Source organism: Melanotaenia boesemani, chromosome 16 (assembly GCF_017639745.1).
Source record: "Melanotaenia boesemani isolate fMelBoe1 chromosome 16, fMelBoe1.pri, whole genome shotgun sequence".
NCBI classification, from domain to species: Eukaryota; Metazoa; Chordata; class Actinopteri; order Atheriniformes; family Melanotaeniidae; genus Melanotaenia; species Melanotaenia boesemani.
Window position 1 is genome coordinate 32,073,223 of NC_055697.1, and position 18,378 is coordinate 32,091,600.

The window sequence follows — 18,378 nt, forward strand, 5'->3', positions numbered from 1 at the left end:
AAATGGAGTTAATCTGTTTGGAGGGAATGACTCTTTCCACTCTAACACGGGAAACGAAGCGACACCAGCGGGGACGCGTGGATGTAACTTCCATACGCTGACCTGTCGATGTGGTTCGGACACAATCCTTCATGGAAAGATATTAAGGAATCTTTAAGATTAATTAATCATTAGGTTTAATACAGTGATTAATTGTAAAATCAAGTAATCGTGACATCCCCACACACCTCACACTCATGAGTGTCAGTTGATCTTAGTGGTGTATGATTTCATGACCTGGTGTGTTGTGTGCTGCAGCTTTGCTTCCAGACTCTCAGGTAGAAGACACTCCGTGCATCCTTGACATCGACATGTTTCACCTGCTGGTGAGTTTCAGCACTTCGTATCCAGTTTAGATCCAGTTAAACCAGTTTAGGTCTGGTAACTTACCTGGCGTGTCTGCAGGTGTACAGCGTGTTGTCCTACAGTGCACTTCACAGTCCGGACCAATCAGGACACAGCTTTGTGGATTCAGGCCATCTCCACCTTCTTCACCTGATCACTGTGGCTCACCTGGTTCAGATCCTGCTCACCTCCATTACAGAGGAAGTATGTATGGATCAGGACAGTGGTGGGTCAGAGGAGGAGGAGCTTACCTGTCAGCTTTACAGTACTCTGAGGAAACACCTGGGCAGGTGAGTTTACCTGTTAGACAGGTGTTGGTGTGAGATGTGGTGGGAATGAGATGATCAGCCTCCTGACACCAACAGGAAATGCTGATTAGAGAATAAACAACGAAGTATTCAATTCATGTTGGTTGATCAGAACAAAATCAGGATGAACTGACTGATTACTCATTCTTCACTGATCAGTAATCGTTTCCGCTACTTGATTTTTCTTCTTTGTGTGTGATCAGTGTGCTACCTGAGGTGTCCTCTGGGTGGCAGCTCTGGAGCTGCGTTAAACTTGGTATCCTGCCGTTTCTTCGGGCTGCTGCTCTCTTCTTCCACTACCTGAACTCTTCAGTGCCCCCTGCTGACCTGATGGGTAACAACACACCAACAACAAACTCATAAACACCTCCACACCTGAACATTTCAACACCCAAACACGAAAATGTCTGAAGACCCAAACATTTCAACCTTCAAACGTCTTAACCTTTGAACGCCAAAACGTTCAAACACCCGAACGTCTGAACATTGAACGTTGGAGACGTGTGAACGTTGGAGACGTGTGAACGTTTGAAAGTTGGAGACGTTTGAACGTTGGAGAGGTGTGAATGTTCGAGACGTGTGAACGTTTGAACGTTGGAGACGTGTGAACGTTGGAGACGTGTGAACGTTATGACGTTGAAGACGTTTGAATGTTGGAGACGTGTGAACGTGTGAACGTTTGAACGTTAGACGTGTGAACGTTAGAGACGTGTGAACGTTGGAGACGTGTGAACGTTAGGACATTGAAGACGTTTGAATGTTGGAGACGTGTGAACGTGTGAACGTGTGAACGTTTGAACGTTAGACGTGTGAACGTTAGAGACGTGTGAACGTTAGAGACGTGTGAACGTTAGAGACGTGTGAACGTTGGAGACGTGTGAACGTTAGGACGTTGAAGACGTTTGAATGTTGGAGATGTGTGAACGTTTGAAAGTTGGAGACGTTTGAACGATGGAGACTTGTCAACAATGGAGACGTGTGAACGTTTGAACGTTGGAGAGGTGTGAACGTTGGAGACGTGTGAACGCTTGAAAGTTGGAGACGTTTGAACGTTGGAGACGTGTGAACGTTGAAGACGTGTGAACGTTATGACGTTGAAGACGTTTGAATGTTGGAGACGTGTGAACGTTTGAACGTTAGAGACGTGTGAACGTTAGAGACGTGTGAACGTTGGAGACGTGTGAACGTTAGGACGTTGAAGACGTTTGAATGTTGGAGACGTGTGAACGTGTGAACGTTTGAACGTTAGACGTGTGAACGTTAGAGACGTGTGAACGTTGGAGACGTGTGAACGTTAGGACGTTGAAGACGTTTGAATGTTGGAGATGTGTGAACGTGTGAACGTTGGAGACGTGTGAACGTTTGAAATTTGGAGACGTGTGAACGTTTGAAAGTTGGAGACGTGTGAACGTGTGAACGTTGGAGACGTGTGAACGTTGAAGACGTGTGAACGTTTGAAAGTTGGAGACGTGTGAACGTTAGAGACGTGTGAACGTTGGAGACGTGTGAACATTTGAAAGCTGGAGACGTGTGAACTATAGAACGTTGGAGACGTGTGAACGTTTGAATGTTGGAGACGTGTGAACGTTAGAGACGTGTGAACGTTGAAGACGTGTGAACGTTTGAAAGTTGGAGACGTGTGAACGTTGGAGACGTGTGAACGTTAGAGACGTGTGAACGTTGAAGACGTGTGAACGTTTGAAAGTTGGAGACGTGTGAACGTTAGAGACGTGTGAACGTTGGAGACGTGTGAACATTTGAAAGCTGGAGACGTGTGAACTATAGAACGTTGGAGACGTGTGAACGTTTGAATGTTGGAGACGTGTGAACGTTAGAGACGTGTGAACGTTGAAGACGTGTGAACGTTTGAAAGTTGGAGACGTGTGAACGTGTGAACGTTGGAGACATGTGAACGTTGAAGACGTGTGAACGTTTGAAAGTTGGAGACGTGTGAACGTTAGAGACGTGTGAACGTTGGAGACGTGTGAACATTTGAAAGCTGGAGACGTGTGAACTATAGAACGTTGGAGACGTGTGAACGTTTGAATGTTGGAGACGTGTGAACGTTAGAGACGTGTGAACGTTGAAGACGTGTGAACGTTTGAAAGTTGGAGACGTGTGAACGTTGGAGACGTGTGAATGTTGGAGACGTGTGAACGTTAGAGACGTGTGAACGTTGAAGACGTGTGAACGTTTGAAAGTTGGAGACGTGTGAACGTTAGAGACGTGTGAACGTTGGAGACGTGTGAACGTTTGAAAGTTGGAGACGTGTGAACTATAGAACGTTGGAGACGTGTGAACATTTGAATGTTGGAGACGTGTGAACGTTGGAGACGTGTGAACGTTGGAGACGTGTGAACGTTTGAATGTTGGAGGCGTGTGAACGTTAGAGACGTGTGAACGTTTGAATGTTGGAGACGTGTGAACGTGTGAACGTTGAAGACGTGTGAACGTTTGAAAGTTGGAGACGTGTGAACGTTAGAGACGTGTGAACGTTGGAGACGTGTGAACGTTTGAAAGTTGGAGACGTGTGAACTATAGAACGTTGGAGACGTGTGAACGTTTGAATGTTGGAGACGTGTGAACGTTGGAGACGTGTGAACGTTTGAATGTTGGAGGCGTGTGAACGTTGAAGACGTGTGAACGTTTGAATGTTGGAGACGTGTGAACGTTTGAACGTTGGAGACGGGTGAACGTTTGAATGTTGGAGACGTGTGAACGTGTGAACGTTGAAGACGTGTGAACGTTTGAAAGTTGGAGACGTGTGAACGTTGAAGACGTTTGAATGTTGGAGATGTGTGAACGTTTGAAAGTTGGAGACGTTTGAACGATGGAGACTTGTCAACAATGGAGACGTGTGAACGTTTGAACGTTGGAGAGGTGTGAACGTTGGAGACGTGTGAACGCTTGAAAGTTGGAGACGTTTGAACGTTGGAGACGTGTGAACGTTGAAGACGTGTGAACGTTATGACGTTGAAGACGTTTGAATGTTGGAGACGTGTGAACGTTTGAACGTTAGAGACGTGTGAACGTTAGAGACGTGTGAACGTTGGAGACGTGTGAACGTTTGAATGTTGGAGACGTGTGAACGTTGAAGACGTGTGAACGGTTGAATGTTGGAGACGTGTGAACGTTTGAACGTTGGAGACGTGTGAACGTTGAAGACGTGTGAACGTTTGAAAGTTGGAGACGTGTGAACGTTAGAGACGTGTGAACGTTGGAGACGTGTGAACGTTTGAAAGTTGGAGACGTGTGAACTATAGAACGTTGGAGACGTGTGAACGTTTGAATGTTGGAGACGTGTGAACGTTGGAGACGTGTGAACGTTTGAATGTTGGAGGCGTGTGAACGTGTGAACGTTAGAGACGTGTGAACGTTTGAATGTTGGAGACGTGTGAACGTTGAAGACGTGTGAACGGTTGAATGTTGGAGACGTGTGAACGTTTGAACGTTGGAGACGTGTGAACGTTTGAATGTTGGAGACGTGTGAACGTTAGAGGCGTGTGAACGTTGGAGACGTGTGAACGTTGGAGAAGTGTGAACGTTTGAAAGTTGGAGACGTGTGAACGTTAGAGACGTGTGAACGTTGAAGACGTGTGAACGTGTGAACGTTAGAGACGTGTGAACGTTGAAGACGTGTGAACGTTTGAACGTTAGAGACGTGTGAACGTTTGAATGTTGGAGACGTGTGAACGTTGGAGACGTGTGAACGTTTGAATGTTGGAGACGTGTGAACGTTGGAGACATGTGAACGTTTGAAAGTTGGAGACGTGTGAACTATGAAACGTTGGAGACGTGTGAACGTTAGAGACGTGTGAACGTTTGAATGTTGGAGACGTGTGAACGTTAGAGACGTGTGAACGTTGAAGACGTGTGAACGTTTGAAAGTTGGAGACGTGTGAACGTTAGAGACGTGTGAACGTTGGAGACGTGTGAACGTTTGAAAGTTGGAGACGTGTGAACTATAGAACGTTGGAGACGTGTGAACATTTGAATGTTGGAGACGTGTGAACGTTGGAGACGTGTGAACGTTTGAATGTTGGAGGCGTGTGAACGTTGGAGACGTGTGAACGTTTGAATGTTGGAGGCGTGTGAACGTTAGAGACGTGTGAACGTTTGAATGTTGGAGACGTGTGAACGTGTGAACGTTGAAGACGTGTGAACGTTGAAGACGTGTGAACGTTTGAATGTTGGAGACGTGTGAACGTTGGAGACGTGTGAACGTTTGAAAGTTGGAGACGTGTGAACTATAGAACGTTGGAGACGTGTGAACGTTGGAGACGTGTGAACGTTTGAATGTTGGAGACGTGTGAACGTGTGAACGTTAGAGACGTGTGAACGTTGAAGACGTGTGAACGTTTGAAAGTTGGAGACGTGTGAACATTAGAGACATGTGAACGTTGGAGACGTGTGAACATTAGAACGTTGGAGACGTGTGAACGTATGAACGTTGGAGACGTGTGAACGTTTGAAAGTTGGAGACGTGTGAACGTTAGAGACATGTGAACGTTGGAGACGTGTGAACATTAGAACGTTGGAGACGTGTGAACGTTTGAACATTGGAGACGTGTGAACATTAGAACGTTGGAGACGTGTGAACGTTTGAACGTTGGAGACGTGTGAACATTAGAACGTTGGAGACGTGTGAACATTAACGTTGGAGACGTGTGAACGTTTGAACGTTGGAGACGTGTGAACATTAGAACGTTGGAGACGTGTAAACGTGTGAACTTTTGAACGTTGGAGACGTGTGAACGTGTGAACGTTGGAGACGTGTAAACGTTTGAACTAAAAAGATCTAAAAATTTGATCTTTTAAATCTTTGATGTTGTATTAGACATTCAAACGACCAAACAAATGAACGTTCGAACACTAAACTTCTTAACCTTCGGACCCTCAAACGCTTGAACCTCGAAAACTTGTTTTTGAAACCAAAAATTTTAATCTCCTAATAGCTGAACATTCAAATGGCCAATGATATATAAACGTTCGAACCCCAAACATCTGAAGAGCTGTTTTCACTGTGGTTGTAGTTGCAGGTCCTGGTCAGTGGGAGGCGCTGTGCAGCTACCTCAGTCTGCCCTCCAACCTACTGCTGCTTCACCAGAGCCAACACACACTGCTGGAGCCACTCATACACAGGTGACACACACACACACACCTGCACAGGTGATAGAATGACTCAGATTTACCTGCTTTAGTGAACATGTTTTACCTGAGGTGTAAAGGTGGTAGAACTTTGTAGTTGACACCACTCTGTGTGTGTGTGTGTGTGGTTGGGGGGGGGGGGGTGTTCAGGTGGTGCTGTCATCCAGGTGTGAGACGGACTTTGCAGGGGGGCGGAGTCTTGGTCAGATTCCCCAGAGAGTCCAACAGACTGATTGATCTGCCAGAAGATTACAGCATCCTGATCAATCAGGCATCCAGCTTTACGTCAGTACACACACACACATTGTGTACATTCTGTTGTTTACCTGCTGTAAGCAGGTCAGTAACACTTTAATCACGTTCAACATGTGCTGAAGCCAAAACACCGGAGCGTGTTGGTTAACGTGAGCAGCAGGATGGTCACATGACCCGACTGTGTTACCTGTGCAGGTGTCCGCGTTCAGGCGGGGATAAGTCTCGCGCTCCAACGCTCTGCCTGGTCTGCGGCTCCATGCTGTGCTCTCAGAGCTACTGCTGTCAGACGGACGTGGACGGAGAGGACGTCGGGGCCTGCACCGCCCACACCTTCACCTGCGGAGCAGGTGTCGGCCTCTTCCTCAGGTAACTCAGCACCTCTTCATCACAGAGCCCCCTCCACAGGCGGCAGCATGAGCTACGTGGAGAACAGAAGATGAAGAACTCATGTCTTACTGTTGCTGTTTGTGGTGGAAAGTTTGATTCCAGCTGTAAAAACTCTGCTATGTGTCTCCTCTGACTGCCTTCGTTTGAAATGAACATGAAGGTCCTGCTGGTTTCCATGGAGATGGAGGTTTTATAGTGAAGCGTTCACTCTTCCTATCATAGATTATCTTGGGTTTCACGTCTTTCTGGATCCTTATGGTGTTTCTAAGGTGAATGTGGGGGCTATCCCTGGATCCTCCTCAAATTTTATCTATATCTTTTCATTCATAAAGTGCTTTACATAATAAAAACCAAAAACAGTGTTTGCAAGTAGAAATAAAATAAAACGGCAATTAAAAAGCCACACTTATATTTTTCACAAGCACACGCACTCATACCCAAAGCAACCCCCCACCGTCCCATGGAGGGTCTCCATGAGGAATACACGAGTTAAACGTAGTAAATTAAATCAATCTAAAAACGATAAAAACAAAAAATGACAAGTATGAAAATTTAAGAGTTCATGGAAACAATGAAAAACACAAAGTCATAAAACCAGAACTGAGAAAATTACAGAAACCTCCATCCATCATCTGTACCACTTCGTCCGTTCAGGGTGGCGGGGAAGCTGGAGTCATTTAGCAGGTGAGAGGCGGGTACACCTGGACAGGTAGCCAGTCCATCACAGGGCCACACCGAGAGACAAACAACCACTCACACTCACTCCTAGGGAGAATTTAGAGCGACCAGTTAACCCAACATGCACATCTTTGGACGGTGGGAGGAAGCCTGAGAACCCACGCGTGCATGGGGAGAACATGCAAGCTCCGTTCCATCCTCCCCCAGTTCAAACCTCCCCCCACCAAGGCTCGAACCTTCTTCCTTTGAGGCCACGGAGCTAACCACCACACCACCGTGCAGCCCTACAAAAACAGGCATGAATAAGTCATCTAAAATAAAAACAATAAAAGGACGTAGCCTAAAGACGGTAAAATAATTCAGTTAAAAGTCTTGAGACTTTTTTTTTTAAAAATGCATCAACGGTGCAGCCTGAGGTTCCCTGCAGGCCATAGACGAGGCCCGTAGTGGTGGAACGAGGCCTCGCTGTAGGTTTTAGTCCTGACTTTAGGAACAACCAAAAGGCCGGTACCAGAGGACCTTAGGGTCCCCCGAGGGCTCATAATTTAAAAGTAGGTCAGATAAATAAGGGCCCCAAGCCCTCTACGACCGTTATAAACAACTAAAAGCACCTTAAAAGATTCTCAGGATTCTCCTGGCTCTGACCATTGATAGAGGTGTCCATCATCAACATCGGTTGATGCCTTCCTGAGATATTTACCCCAGTAACACCTGTATGAAAACAGCTGGAAACCTGCTCAGGTTCACCTTCTACTGTAGCGCGGTTCCTCATCAGACTTTACTCGTTCCTGGGCTGCTGCTTTTTAAAATGATGTTGATGGCTGATTAAGTTGTTCATGTCTCTAAACTGGAGCAGTGGTGCAGAGCTAGCCTGCTAATTAATGCTGGTAAAAGCAAAGAGCCCCTCCCATCACTGACGCTGTGTGACCAGACTCCAGTGGTTTACATATCTGGGTAGCTGATGAGCTGAGCTTCACTAACGACACAGATGAAATATGTAAGAAAGCCAGAGACTGTTCCTACTGAGGCTAAAAGAATTTGAGGTCACTACTGATGTTTTACAAAAGGAGTATGTGAGTCTTATTCAGAGCATCCTCGTTTTAACATCTCTGTGTGTTTTGGACGTCTGACTCTAATAAACAGGAGCGAACTGAACAGGGTGGTGAAAACAGCGTAAACATCGCTGTCAACAAAAGACCTTAGATGAACTTTGCAGCTCTGCCATCCAAAGGAGAGTTACTGCCCTCAGGCTGTAGAAAAGAAAAAGGTTTTTATTCCAGTGTGCTACGGTAGTTAATACATTAGAGTGCAGGCTGCATGTAGAGGCCTGATTGTGTTTCTGTGTCTGTGTTTGCACCATGATTCACCTTTCTATGGTCGTGTGTGTGTGTGTGTGTGTGTGTGTGTGTGTGAGACCACAGACAACGTTCCTGCCTTGGTGGGACAATAAAGTACTTACATTTTATTGACCATGATCAAATCAAATCTAACTTTATTTGTTTATTACATTTATTTATTACATCATCACACCCACACTGCACACACCTGTCTGCAGGTAACTCCCACCGTTTCAGACTGCTGGATGAGTCTTTTCAGGTACTGCAGATGTTTGGATCCACCAAACTTCACGTTTTCATCCAGATGAAGACAGGCTTGTCTGTTTTGACCAACTGACATCATCATAGCTGGCTCTTAACTGTGTTACTGACGGGGTGTGTGTGTGTGTGTGTGTGTGTGTGCGCGCGCGCAGGGTCAGAGAGAGTCAGGTGTTGTTTGTTGCAGGTAAAACAAAGGGCTGCTTCTATCCTCCACCCTACCTGGATGACTATGGAGAGACCGACCAAGGCCTCAAGTAAGTATGTTTGTTGTTCAGGCATTGCTGTCGTCATGGTTACACAGTCAGTGACTGATAACTGTAAACACCTAAATTTAATATGGCTTGACATGAACCAGTTTGGACTGTGACGCTACCTTTTACTTGTTCAGACCCCCACCCCCCGGCTTTGCCTCCATGTTTGATAACCTGTTGTTTGTCTGTAGGCGGGGCAATCCCCTCCACCTGTGCACGGAGCGTTATGAGAAGATCGAGCGTCTGTGGCGACAGCACGGCATCGCCGAGGTCATTGGTCACGCTCAGGAGGCCAATCAGACGCTGGTCGCCATAGACTGGCAGCACCTCTGATGGACCCGTCGTAGATGCCCAAAGAGGTTGCTGCTGATTGGCTCTCTGATCACACTTCATTCATCCCGCCCCCGTTTTCTTTTGTTTTTTTTTAACCCTTCACTGAACCGATCAGCTTTCAGGGATTATTATTTTCTAACCGTATTTGGATTCTGACCTTTGACCCCTGACCCTCAGCATGTCTTAGTCCACCAATCAGAGGCAACATCAATGACGTCATCAGTTTACGAACAGGAAGCTGAAGCTTTTGAACTGAACGGCTCTGAGTGATGCCCCGCCCACCCAGCGGAATCCTCCTTTCTGATTGGCTGAGAGATGCAGATATATCAGTTACTGCAGTTGTTCTCAGGTGAATCCTTCACCAAAAAACAGCCAATGACAGGGCTTCGTTTTGCAGCTAGGTAACAGTCCAACAGGCTGGGTTCCCATGGCAACAGATGTGTTTGATGATGCGATTACTTTGCAGGATTACCAGTTCCAACATGATGCCACTTCATTTGGAAAATAATTGGAAATATGTCTCATTTAAGCTGAAACAGCTCTTAGATCAATACATTTTTACAGTCAGCTGATTAATCAATTTGATTGATGGGGCAAATGTTTACTAATTCCTGTGTCTCCATGGCAACAGTGAAATGCAAAGGACTGGATTAGATCTTACTGATCAGTAAAAGAACTGACTGATTTAAGAGGTGGAGCTTTAGCAGAGTACTGGTCATTACAACATATCTGAGCTGCTTATCGATTAGAAACAGCTGATGAGTTTTACTTTAGTTTTTTAGTGTTTCATTTAAAGAGGTCATTGGTGGCGTGCTGTGTGATGTCACATCCTGTTTGAGTGTTTTGAGTTTGAAACAAACGACAGATCTTTGAACGAGTGACAATGTGATCCATGGTTTTCAGTCCACTTTCATTTGTATTAACGAGGGTCAGCGGATCGTCCGGACAGCGACGCCTCATCATCACGTCGTTCATCACATGACTGTTAATATGTGAATTCTTGTAAAAATGGCTAAATGTACAATATTGTATAAGAACAACCAATAAAAATGGACTTTAAAGACTTTTGTTTGCCTGTCAATTTGTCTTCTTGAGATCATTTTAAATTTAATCTTAGTAGATTTTAAAGAAACTTCACACTTCAATAGTTTTTTTTAAATAATCATTTATGCCACATAAAAATAAATCTGGAAAAGAATAAGAAATGAGAAAACAAAAAAACTACTGTAAATTAATACTTAAATGAGGAATATTTATATGTGTGTGTGTGTGTGTGTGTGTAGCTCGGTCGGCTGCAGACAGAAAGACGTGTCAACCTGGCATGTCCATGGTGGCGTTTGGAGACGGTGTGGACCGCTGCTGGTTGGGACGTTACGGGACAAAAAATATGTTGCTCCATTCTCGTCTTTCCTGGGCGGAATACAAAAATGAGTATAAGGACATCTTGAAACAAAATTTTTATTTATATTTCTCTATTCTTACTTCACCTTCTCTGAGGGCCAAGCTGTCAATCATCTTCGTGGGGTTTCTTGTCGTTGCTCATGCGCCATTTAAACTACATCAATCTTCATTTCAACTGTAGACCAATGGTCTAAATGTAAATGTGACTGTGTCCCAGTTCAGTGTCTGAAGCCGCTTTTTGTTTATGTAATGAAACAGCCTACCTAGCCGACGAGAATTTCCCATAATGCTCCAGTCCCCTGTTGCTTGGCAACTGCAGATGTCTAATTATACCATATTATTATTAATGTTATATTAATTTACTTTTAAATTAATCTTGTTAGATACATTAACACGATTAATTATTGCTAAATAATCTTTTTGCATATCATGGGAAGCTACTGAACGTTAACACAGACTGAGCTGTAGCTCATTCGCTGCCATCTTTGTGCAAAATAAAGAAAATGGGCCACGAAGGATCCACCAGCAGCAGCCTTCGTTACAGGCCAAACAAAGAGCGGGTCTGTGGATGGGTTCAGATGTGCCTTCCAAACAGGACAGTGCTTGCCGCGCCACAAACCTGCACTTCAAAGTGCGTAGACCCTGATTTGGGACACAGCTTATGTCTACGTGAGAATTTTTTTTTTTTTTTTTTTTAATTTTTATTGAAGTATTGAAGCATATAAATGTGTACAAGGAACACTGTAGTAACGACAGCCGCCAGGGGGTTACATACATTCAGAGGCTGTAATTTAGAGTCACACAGTTACAGAAATACATTAAACAGAGCACATATGTTAAGGGTCTTAATGGCTTTCATATTTGTTGAATTTTTAATAGTTATAATATATTGCTTGGCTTCATTATTAAACACGGGAAATAATGGTTTCTGATTAGTGTAACGACATTTATGGATATGCCATTTGGCTAAATAGATAATAAGATTAATGATATAGAAGTGTTGACTTTTTTCGGCTGGAAAGTCAGTGAAGCCAAACAATATATGCTCAAAACGTGAAAAGAGAGGCTCGATATGAGTAGATATAAAGGTACAGACATCTTCCCAGAATTTAGTAGATAAGGGGCATGACCAAAACAAATGAAATACATCCTCAGGGTAAATTTCACAGAGTGAACACATAACATCAATGTCTTTTTTGAATCGTTGTAAATAAACTTTTGAGGGGTAAAACCTGTGAATTATTTTGTAAGATACTTCCTTAGTTTTATTGTTGATTAAGTATTTGGCAGGTAGGTTCCAGATTTTTTCCCAATCAAGGTTGTCAACAAAGGAGTTCCAATAAGCTACCACATATGGAACTGATACAACATCTCTCTGAAACAATGAGCGTATACGGCGATTGCTGTCACGAGTAGAAGAAAAACATATTGGTCCAATTTCAAGTCTGTTCAGATCAATCGGTAACAAGGTTTGACTTTGACCCGCTATAGAATTAAATAGCATGATTACTCCATTGGGGATTGCATTTCTGATAATATTAAACTCTTTAATAGGAAGTAAGATGCTATATTTTTGGGTGAATTCTTCATAAGTCATTAAAGATCCATCAGAGTTAAACAATTGATGGACTAAGAGAATGTTGTGGGAAAACCAGGAAGGATAGAATAAACATTTGTTTCTGAATAAGATGTCTTTGTTGTTCCATATGTAGTATCTATGTGGGGAAAAATTATGTTTGTAAATCATTGACCATGAAAGAAGCATCTGTTTGTGAAAGTAGGAAAGTTTCGCAGGTAATTTTTCAGCTTTGTAATTACAGAAAAGAAGAAAATCTAAACCACCTAATTTAGAGAAAATAAAATTTGGTATAAAGTTCCAAATTGAGGATGGTCTCTTAAAGAATTGTCTGAGCCAGTTTATTTTAAATGTATAGTTTAAAGTGTAAAAGTCTAAGAAGTTAAGGCCACCTTTATCATATGGATTCATTATCACTGATTTTTTTATGTAATGGTTTTATTCCTCCATACAAAGTTAAACAGCATCTTATCAATCTTTTTTAAGACCTTTTGATTCACATGAAGAGATAGAGCAGCGTATGTAAGACGAGAAATGCCCTCAGCTTTGGTTAGTAAAGTTCTTCCTCTCAACGACAAATCTCTCTGCAGCCACTGATTAAGCTTCTTTCGGGTTTTGTCAATAATAGGATCAAAATTTAGATTGCATCTGGCTTCTCTATCTTTAGTTATGACAATTCCTAAATAGGTAATGGTTTCTTTCACTGGTATATTACAGATAGACGGTGAGACACAAAGTTTTAGAGCAAGCAGTTCACATTTCTTAATGTTCAGACAGAGACCAGAAGCAGCAGAGAAAGTTTTTATGAGATCAATAGATAGCGGTATCTGAGAGGAATCTTTTAAAAATAAAGTTGTATCATCAGCCAGCTGGCTGATGATAATTTCCTTGTCTGCAATTGAGATACCCTTTAATGGACTAAGTTTTATAGAATCGGTAAGAAGCTGAGAGCAAAGTAAAAAGAGATAGGGTGAGATGGGGCATCCCTGTCTTATACCACGCTTAAGGGAGAAGCGAGGAGACGTTCCAGCTTGTAGTCTAATTGAACAATTTCCGTCTGTATACATTGTTTTAATAGCCCTTCTGAAGTATGAGCCATAACCAAACTTCTCTAAGGCACTAAAAATGAAGTTATGTTCGAGCGTGTCAAACGCTTTGTAAAAATCTAGGAAAAGGATGAAGCTTTCATCATAGCAGAAATCTGAATAGTCTATTAGGTCTAACACTAGTCTAATGTTGTTGGAGATGTGTCTGTTTCTCATGAAGCCGGATTGAGTCTCATCAATTACATGATCTAGAACAGATTTTATTCTTTTCGCAAATATCGTTGCAAATATCTTGTAGTCATTATTTAGCAAACAAATAGGGAGCCAATTATCAATAAGTAATAAGTTCTTATTTGGTTTTGGTATTAAAGTTATGAGGCCTTGAGTTAAGGTAGGAGGAAGAGATTCATTACCAATACATTCTATGAAAAGATGGAGGAGAAAGGGTGCTAGCTGTTTAGAAGATGCTTTGTAGAATTCTGAGGTTATACCATCCGTGCCTGGAGACTTGTTGGGTTTGAGCTGATCAATAGCAGATATAATTTCCTGTAGCATCAAAGGTTTGTCACAAGATTCTTTCAAATCAATATCAATTGGTTTAGTTTTTGTGAGTGACCTAAGAAACTGATAAGCAGATTTTTCATTATATTTGGATTCATATAATTTTGTGTAAAATTCAGAGCAATATTTAGCAACTTTCTTTGGATCGTCAGTGATACCTCCATCAATGTTTAGTTTTTGTATTGTGTTGTTTTTAGCATGAGATTTTTCAAGACGAAAAAAATAGGCTGTATTCTGTTCTCCTTCCTCCAGCCATCTTCTTCTACTTCTAATAAATGCACCTTTGGCCTTTGACCTATAAATGTCATCTAATTTGTTTTGTAAACTGGTTAAGTGTTGGCGTTCGTTTTCAGTTAAATTTTCAGGTATATTCTGAGTTAACGATGTAATTTCAGAAATTAAAGTTTCTTCTTCAGATTTTTTAGCCTTAGCAATAGAGCTTCCATATGTTCTTAAGAATTTTGATAATTCAAATTTTAAGAGTTCCCAATTATTACAGAATGAGTTTTCTATTAGGGCTTTTTGCCAGAAGCGATTAATTAATGAGAGGACCATTACAGACACAGCTTCATGTTTTAAAATAGAGCTGTTCAATTTCCAATATGAGCTTCGGAGGCGAACATTAGGAATTAGGTAGATTACAATTGAGATTGCTTTGTGATCTGTTAATGGGGTAGCGAGAATATTAACATTTATATTATTACTATCAAGACAACTGGAAATAAGCCAAAAATCTATGCGTGATAATCTAGTCCCTGCTTTATTACTCCAAGTATATGCGTTCAAATGAGGATTTTTTTCTCTCCATATGTCAGTTAAACTGAATCTATGCATAAGTTGAATCAAATTAGTAGACCCAGAAGAGTTGGCATGTGGAGGCCACCGGTCTTTACAACCATCCAGAGCAACATTTAGATCCCCTCCCAACACAATTATGGCGTTTGGATATTTAGATAGCCAAAATAAAAAACGAGATTCCAAAAAATCAAGCAAATCATTATTCTCACATTTAGAGTTGTACCCATACACATTAACAAGCAAAATAAAAGTGTTGTTAATATTGATAACCAAGATAAGAAAATGGCCTTTGGGGTCGCATTCAGAGTGTAGAGCGACTCCATTAAAGGAATTCTTTAATATAGCAGCACCTGCTGCTCTCTCTGAGCCATGCGATAACCAAAAATCATTGCCCCATTGAGCTTTCCATAGCTGTATGTCATTCTTAACAGAGTGTGTTTCCTGGAAAAAGGTAAAGTCTGTTTTTTGTTGCTTTACAAACAAAAATAAGGCTTTTCGTTTAATATTCTGTCTCAACCCCCTGGCGTTAAGATAAAGAACAGAAAGTGACAAAGTAACTAAGAAAACTTAAAGCAAGTGCTGTGAAAAGTAAAGAGCTTTGTTGCTAAATTACAGAGGACAGACTCCATCCCTTATAGTTAAGATCTTCTTTTTTTTTTTTTTTTTTTTTTTTTTTATAATTTCAAACAAATAAACAATCTCCTCCTGAGGTAGGAATTAATAAAGATAACTAGTCGCCCTAAATCGAAGAAGTATGGAGAGGCAAGCATAGATGAGTGCTAAAGTAAACATTTCTCATTATTTGTAGAATTCAACTCCCATAACAGTATTGATAAGGCATAGTGGGATCACCTGGAACTTAGGGATGGGTCTTCAGGAGATGAGCATAAGGAATAAAGTCAGCATTTACCATTATTTATACATTTTAACTCCTAACACTGTATTGGTAAGGCACAGTGGTATCACCTGGAACTTAGGAATTGTTCATCAAAAAATAAGTATAAAGAATAAGGTTAACATTTACCGTTATTTATACATTTTGACTCCTAACACAGTATTGGTAAGGCACAGTGGTATCACATCACCTGGAACTTAAGGAAGGGTCTTTAAGAGCCATCAGATGACCTTCAGCAAAGTAGTTGCTTCTTTTAAGGAGTACAGCAAGGTGTGAGGAGTTCGCACGTAGAGAACTGAGGACTTGAGGGCAAAAAGAAGAAGATGCCGTCCAGACAGAGGTCGCAGGAAGATCAAGTGTGGGAAGCTGCATCAGGTGATGTGTCCATTTGGAATCGGTCAAGCTGTTCTGGACGTACCTCTCTTCCATCAATGATGACGCGGGTGCCGGCAAAGTGAGCCTTTTTTCCCTCTTTTCTCGCAGCTTCAATCAAAGGCCACAGTTTGTTACGTATTGCTTTGTCGTCAGTAGTTAAATCTTCAGAGAACCTCAGCTTGTTGTTCTTGAGGTATTCACTTTTCTTTGCTGTTCTCCATAGTAGATCTCTTGTAGATCTATTTGCAAAGCGGATAATGGTTGTCCTGGGCCGGTTTGTTGCCCCTTGGCTTCTTCCAAGGCGATGGACAACGTCAATACCATCCATAATTTTCTGCTGAGAGTCAGGTATCATGGTACAGCAGATGTTGGGAACTTTGGTCTTGATATCTTCTGGGTTCCCTTCAGGTACACCATGGAGTCTGAGGTTCCACCTCCGTCCGTATCTTTCAGCTTCATTAAGTTTAAGTTGCAAATCGGATATTTGCTGGTCAAATCTTTTACCGGCACTTTGGACCTCCTTCATGTCAGTCTTCAGTGAATCTACTTCAGCAAAGACAAAGTCAAAGGATTTCTTCAGGGCTTCGATGCTTACGGTGTTTCTGGCTATCAGGCTCTCCAGGTTATCCGCCCGCACATTAATCGCCGCCACAATGTTGCTCTGTAAATCTGTTAAAGAGATATCAGCTTTTTGTTTTTTTTCCCTTGGCTTGAGCGGAGTGTCAGGAGCGGACTCTGGCAGAGGAATCAGGTCGGCATCTTGACCAAGAGCATAGGTTTCATAGGCTGCATAATCGTGCTCGGTACCAGCTACGACAGCAGCGGCAGAGGCACCAGCAGCCGACGAGCCCGTCGGCATCTTGTTGGTATTTAAAGGTATTCCAAATATCATACCTTCTTTATGGACAGGCTGTGTTTTCTCTTTACGTTTGGTACCTTGTTCGTTTTGCTTCATGATGACGAAGATTGATGTTTTATATGCTGTCGCACGCTGGTGTAGCTAACAATAGCCTAGCTCGATCTGTGCGTCCTGGGCAGAGGGCGGTTAATTACGTATAAGAATAAAAGTCCGTGTTTAAAAGGCTCGGAGACTGTTCATGGCCTTTTCATAACCACTTGGTGCAATAGAGTAGGTAACATCAATCCGGTTAAGGGATAGAGTACAAAAACCGTGTTCAGCAACAGAAACTCACGTCTGACTCGGCCGCCATCTTGCGCCGCCTCCGTCTACGTGAGAAAGCATTTCACAACTTTTACATCCGGGACGCTGCGTGACGTTGCAGCCAAGTTTAGCTTTATGCACCACATCAAATGCTAGCAAGCGGATATAAAAATGCTTGATGCATTGAATGTACACCATGGCTGATTCAGCAAAGAAACACAAGAGGACATTACTGGAGGAAAAGAAAGCAAGAGATAAGATTGTTTTTACTGACTGGAGAGAGCTCAGAGAACAGGTAGGACACAAAATGGATGCCAAGATAGAAAATCTGCAAAAGTTCCATAATGCAACTTTAAACTTTGACATTGATTCACTTTTATTTGGTCCAGAAGGCCTGAATGAAGACACAACCACCGTTAGTACTGCTCTCTGGAATGAGCAAAGACGGCCAATAACAGAGCAAGACCAGAGCCAATCAGGACAGCCTAAATTGTTTACAAGGCGGGACTTAAAGCAGCATGGATCTCTGATGGGCTGGACACACGGAGGCAGCGGTGCTCCTTCGCCATCATTTCCTGTGGAACTTACACGATGAGGCAAAAATCGCTGCCCTCCTCCAGCCAAGCGACAGGCGACATTCGTGCATGTGAAATGTTGCGCTCATTCACGTAGACGTGCACACGGGTGCTAGCGACGTGACACAAGTAAATAGAAAAAGATTTAATTATTGTCGCTGTCACATGGCACAACAACCAACCAGCGAGGGGCTTCATTGACTGACCAATGAGCTGAGAGCAGGCTGGACAGCCGTCTGCAAACACTTCCAACATGGAGGAACAGAGTCGGACTTTCCCAGACTTTACCATACTTCACACAAAGATTTTAGAGATGTAAATAAAAGGCAGCCGTGTGGTGCCAGGGTGAATTTAAACGTAGGCCCTATCAGATCAAAATCTTCTGACTCTTCATCCTTCATGTCTTGTCTGTCACGGACTGCTTTTAAAACATCAAAATTTCCTTCAGTATCACAACCAATCAAATTTCTTGTTGAAAAGCGAGCGTGAAAATGCCGCCATCGCTGCAGTTTCTCGCATCCCGTGTGTTCGGTTTCACCTGAGTAGCGATGAGTTTCGCTTGTCGCTGTCGTTGGTCGCCTCCCGCCTGTCGAGCCCATTGGCCGTTCTGTACGATAGAAAAAGGCATTACCATGAGATAACCAGGG

General features: G+C 42.7%; 1 protein-coding gene across 4 annotated transcripts in view; it reads left to right on the forward strand.

Annotated features, from left to right (window-relative positions):
- Nucleotides 1-10,405, forward strand: part of ubr2 (ubiquitin protein ligase E3 component n-recognin 2) — a 37,617-nt gene extending 27,212 nt beyond the window's left edge. For 3 of the 4 annotated variants that reach the window (XM_042010083.1, XM_042010086.1, XM_042010085.1), the window contains 8 exons: nucleotides 298-365; nucleotides 445-674; nucleotides 896-1,026; nucleotides 5,726-5,834; nucleotides 5,991-6,125; nucleotides 6,291-6,461; nucleotides 8,911-9,012; nucleotides 9,201-10,405. In XM_042010083.1, the coding sequence (XP_041866017.1) occupies nucleotides 298-365; nucleotides 445-674; nucleotides 896-1,026; nucleotides 5,726-5,834; nucleotides 5,991-6,125; nucleotides 6,291-6,461; nucleotides 8,911-9,012; nucleotides 9,201-9,342 (1,088 nt within the window). In that variant the 3' untranslated portion in view covers nucleotides 9,343-10,405. The remainder of the gene's footprint in view (nucleotides 1-297; nucleotides 366-444; nucleotides 675-895; nucleotides 1,027-5,725; nucleotides 5,835-5,990; nucleotides 6,126-6,290; nucleotides 6,462-8,910; nucleotides 9,013-9,200) is intronic. The other variant, XM_042010084.1, reaches the window with a different exon arrangement.
- Nucleotides 10,406-18,378: the final 7,973 nt, after the last annotated feature.